Source organism: Quercus suber, unplaced genomic scaffold, assembly GCF_002906115.3.
Source record: "Quercus suber isolate HL8 unplaced genomic scaffold, Cork oak 2.0 scaffold_347, whole genome shotgun sequence".
NCBI lineage: Eukaryota > Viridiplantae > Streptophyta > Magnoliopsida > Fagales > Fagaceae > Quercus > Quercus suber.
The window spans coordinates 693,438-698,711 of NW_027069799.1; the positions used below are offsets into that span (position 1 = coordinate 693,438).

Here is a 5,274-nt window from a genome sequence, read left to right on the forward strand (position 1 = left end):
TCCTCCTCACCTGCGCAAATTATTAATCTCTCTCAAAATGAGGGATTTGTTGGGAGCCTCTTCCGGGTTTATCGTGAAAGAGCTGTGACAACAACCTTATTCATAATCTACTACCTAAGCCACATTTTATATTTTGTTCTAGACAATATTGACCAACTGACAGTGACATATCTCTCTACTTTCAAGTTGAGTAGAACCTATGTATCGGTTGTTTTGTTCAATTCAGGAAATTGGCAATTAGGAACTGGTAGAGAAGTAAAAGTTTTTTTGCATTACTAGGATGTTCATGTTGTGTTGATCACTCAGCTGGAAGATGCAACTGCTGGTGTTGTGGTTTTGGGAATATTGTTGCCCATGACTTGTGTGTGTCTATTAGGTTGTCAGTCACTCAATTAGGATGAGATAGCCACTAACGAACCAAAGTGAGAGAGAGTGTGCGTGTTTGCATTTAGCCTTATGAAACCTAAACTTTGCTAATAAACAAAGATTAGCTACAAACCAGTTTGAAGGAATTTCTTTCAACCCACCATAGCAAATTATAGGTCTATATAACTCCAAACCAATCTGGAGTTATCTCTTCCAACTCACTACATGATGACTTATAAGATTATTTATATGTGTTATTTAAACAAGTTAGGATTTATTATAAATAATCATATGACTAAAATTATACATAAATAGTCTTTTCAATCAGCACATAATGAATTTGAGGATGATAATTTCAAGTCTATCTTAAGCTAAACATTTTTTCTTTGTTAAAATGATCAATTTTTTTCAAAGTAATTTATGATAATGAAAAGAGTTTTATGATAAATATTTTTTGTATTGGCATCATATAATACTTTACCCAAATCCTTCCATAAAGTGATTTATGGGTATGTTTGGAACATAGGGATTCCAAGCACCTCCCCTCTCCTCTTCCTCCATTCAAATATAAGGTATGACTTGTTGAGTCAGAAAAACATAAAGGATGTCATTATGACATCAAATAATGTGTTATCCATCTCAAAAAGATTATTAGACTAATTTATGACATTGAAATTTCGATTTAAGACTTACCATGACAAAGGGTGTTGCCTCAAAATCCTAATATGTCACCCTCACAAAGAGTTTTCGTAAAGTAATTGGAATTCCATCAGAAAATGTATCTCTTATGGGCTTACGACACACCACACCACACCACCTTAGCAACCTAAAAAGTTTGCCACTGCGCTATAAGAATTTGATCCTTTCAAATTCTTTTTTTCTTTGTTAAAATGATCAATTTTTTTCAAAGTAATTTATAATAATGAAAAAAGTTTTGTGATAAATATTTTTTGCATTGGCATCATATAATGCTTTACCAAAATCCTTCCATAAAGTGATTTATGGGTATGTTTGGAACAGGGGGATTCCAACCACGTCTCCTCTCCTCTCTCTCCATTAAGATATAAGGTATGACTTGTTGAGTCTGAGAAACATAAAGAATGTCATTATGACATCAAATAATGTGTTATCCATCTCAAAAAAATTATTAGACTAATATATGACATTGAAATTTCGATTAAGACTTACCATGACAAAGGGTGTTGCCTCAAAATCCTAATATGTCACCCTCACAAAGAGTTTTCATAAAGTAATTGGAATTCCATCACAAAATGTATCTCTTATGGGCTTACGGCACACCACAACACACCACCTTAGCAACCTAAAAAGTTTGCCACTGTGCTATAAGAATTTGATCCTTTCAAATTTTTTTATCTTTGTTAAAATGATCAATTTTTTTTCAAAGTAATTTATGATAATGAAAAGAGCTTTGTGATAAATATTTTTTGTATTGGCATCATATAATGCTTTACCAAAATCCTTCCAAAAAGTGATTTATGGGCATGTTTGGAACAGAGGGATTCCAACCACCTCCTCTCTCCTCTCCCTCTATTCAAATATAAGGTATGACTTGTTGAGTCATAGAAACATAAAGGATGTCATTATGACATCAAATAATGTGTTATCCATCTCCAAAAAATTATCAGACTAATATATGACATTGAAATTTCGATTAAGACTTACCATGACAAAGGGTGTTGCCTCAAAATCCTAATATGTCACCCTCACAAAGAGTTTTTGTTAAGTAATTGGAATTCCGTCAGAAAATGTATCTCTTATGTGTTTACGGCACACCACACCACACCAACTTAGCAACCTAAAAAGTTTGCCACTGTGCTATAAGAATTTGATCCTTTCAAATTCTTTTTTTTCTTTGTTAAAATGATCAATTTTTTTCAAAGTAATTTATGATAATGAAAAGAGCTTCGTGATAAATATTTTTTGTATTGGCATCACATAATTCTTTACCAAAGTCCTTCCATAAAGTGATTTATGGGTATGTTTGGAACAGAGGGATTCCAACCACCTCCCCCACTCCTCTCCTTCCATTCAAATATAAGGTATGACTTGTTGAGTCGGAGAAACATAAAGGATGTCATTATGACATCAAATAATGTGTTATCCATCTCAAAAAATTATTAGACTAATATATGACAATGAAATTTCAATTAAGACTTACCATGACAAAGGGTGTTGCCTCAAAATCCTAAAATATCACCCTCATAAAGAGTTTTCGTAAAGTAATTGGAATTCCGTCACAAAATGTATCTCTTATGGGCTTACGGCACACCACACCACACCACCTTAGCAACCTAAAAAGTTTGCCATTGCGCTATAAGAATTTGATCCTTTCAAATCCTTCTTGTGGGTTTTTTTTTTACCCAAAAAAAAAAAAAAAAAACTTTTATCTATATCTATTGTGTGTATATATAAACATTTATATATGAGTATGACCTTGGAAGATGGTGGATCGATGGACATCATTTGGTAACATTTTAGATGGGCATGGTGCTCCTAGCCCATATTCTTTCCTTTCAGTATACAGAAAATATCTTGCTTTTAGAACGTTAAAAACAAAGGGTTCAGCTTCTATCCAATAGCCAGTGGCCACTGGACTCGTCAGTCTTGGACACATGTCCGCAATCCAACGTGTCCAGTGGCACTAGCCCCTAGACAGAAGCTGGATCCAAAAATAAAACCTTGATTTGAGTAAAATTAAGAAAACCAACAATAAGGCCACTGCATTGTTTATTCTCTTCTGTCAAATATCCGCATACTTTATGGTGTGCCAATTAGTGTGGGTGCGTGTGTATATATATATTGTGTGTACATATGGAGGGTGAGTTTCCCTATTTGTAAGACATCCAAATCCAATACATAAAATGTAGAATATACTAATTTTCAAAGAACAATCGAAAGTTATAAGGACAATTTCAGAAATTAATTAATTACCCAACTATTTTAATTTTGATAACTCACTTGTTTTCATAAGCTAATTAACGGCCTTCTTATAAGTTTTCTTTGGTTTTGTCGAGTATATTAAAAAGCATATTGTTTTGTTTTTTGTCCCTTTAAATTTCTTTTGAAAAGTATATATGAAGTTTTAAAAATGTAAAAGTTGAGACTTGGATGGAATTGTCAANAAGAAACGAAAAATGAAGACAAAGTCATCACCGAACCCCAAATAGGCAAAACACTGGGCATGAACATCAAGGATCAGTGCAAAATTCAGGAATTAACGAATTCCATTCCATGCACACAAAGAGGCTAATGAGAAATTTGATTATTAGGGGGAAAAAAAAGAAAGAAAGTAGGCACATGTTGCTGTATTCAGCAAAAGAAAGGTACTTGTTGCTGTAATGACATTAGGATACAGATTACAGAAACACTAAAACAAGAAAATGCTAATGATTGATTAAATGCATGCAATAAGCTGTATTCAGCAAAAGAAAGGTACTTGTTGCTGTAATGACATTAGGATACAGATTACAGACAAACACTAAAACAAGAAAATGCTAATGATTGATTAAATGCATGCAATTATTGCGTGCATAAAAAGAAAAAGAAAAAAAGAGAGCATAGAATTGCACATTGCAAAAGGAGAAATTGTACTAATTAATGTGTTAAAAAAGAAATCAAGAGCTCCGAACGAGAACGCCACGCATCATATCCTTGAATTCAAAGAAGTCAACCCGGCCGTCTTGATTGCGATCAACGGAGAAGATCATCTTCTCAACTCTACCAATCTCGTTCCCTTCCGAAAATCCAAGCTTCCCCAAAACTATTTGCAATTCTTTAGCGGATATATAGCCATCTCCGTCCTCATCAAACACCTTGAAAGCCTCTGACAGGTCCGAATCCTCCTGTGACATAGTCTGATGATTATTTATCTTCTGATCTTCCTCGGCCCCGACATGATTGACTATGTGGTCGTCGCATACAAAGTAGGCTTCATCTAAGGATTGGTGCAATGAGATGAAATCTTCAAATCTAAGACCTTTGTTGCCCGGTTGAATGAAGGAAATGATGGTGAATTCAAGCTCGGAGAGGTCGGTTTCTAAGCCTAGAAGGTTGAGGGCACTGCTAAGCTCATCAACGGTGATGAAGCCATCGTTGTTCTTGTCAAAGAGATCGAAAATGCGGCGGAGACGGAGGGTATTAAGACTATCGCAGCGGAGGCGAAAGGAGGAGGTCTTCCTGGTGAGTCTGCGCTGGGAAAGTGGAGTTGTGCCTGCTGTTTCCATGGCTTAATTATTACTTGTGGAATGGGGCAGGCGCAGCAGTCACGCACACGCACACGCACGAAAGGAGGGGCAAGAATGATAAGAGAAGGAAACGAATTTAAGTGTTTGTTTCTTTAAGGAAAGGTGGTGGTGGTGGTGGAGCTAGCCTAAGCTGCGCTAGCTATATAATATGGGAACATGCGCGTTTGGCGGCCAATGAGGTAGTTTCTTAATTTGGTTGCAGACCATTTCTGATGGAAAAATAAGGATATTTGTATTTCATTTCCGGTTGTTTTTGGTAATCACCCAAATACGACCACCACTAATTAGTAATTAACTACTACAACTAGTCATCCATCGCTTTTGAAAACTCAAATAGTTGAATTGTCCAAGTCCAACACCTCACCTCACCTGTTACGTTTTATTTTGCTCTCTCTCTCTCTCTCTCTCTCTCAACACGAGATTATTAGATCTATCCCGAGGATTGCTGACGTGGTCTTTTTTGATATCTCAACCAATAAAATACTGTTATTTATACAAATATGACATCAACTGATAATTTTTATTTTTTATTCAATGAGCTGATTAGGAAGTTCACACATACATTTGCATAAATGACATCATCTTATTGGTTAGAGAGGACCACATCGACAATCCTCCCGTGTAAATAATAATTTCTTTTCGT

The 5,274-nt window shown here is 35.3% G+C and overlaps 1 protein-coding gene across 1 annotated transcript; it reads right to left on the reverse strand.

Moving 5' to 3' along the window:
* Positions 1 to 3,693: 3,693 nt before the first annotated feature.
* Positions 3,694 to 4,892, reverse strand: LOC111992157 (calcium-binding allergen Bet v 3). Its single transcript, XM_024023987.2, has one exon. It carries the CDS (start codon positions 4,608 to 4,610, stop codon positions 4,002 to 4,004), a length of 609 nt encoding a protein of 202 aa, XP_023879755.1. The 5' UTR covers positions 4,611 to 4,892; the 3' UTR covers positions 3,694 to 4,001.
* Between the last annotated feature and the right edge of the window lie 382 nt (positions 4,893 to 5,274).

What these genes read in the sequence shown, in the direction of transcription:
- LOC111992157 (XM_024023987.2), bottom strand. Translation starts at nt 4,610, where the DNA reads ATGGAAACAGCAGGCACAACTCCACTTTCCCAGCGCAGACTCACCAGG.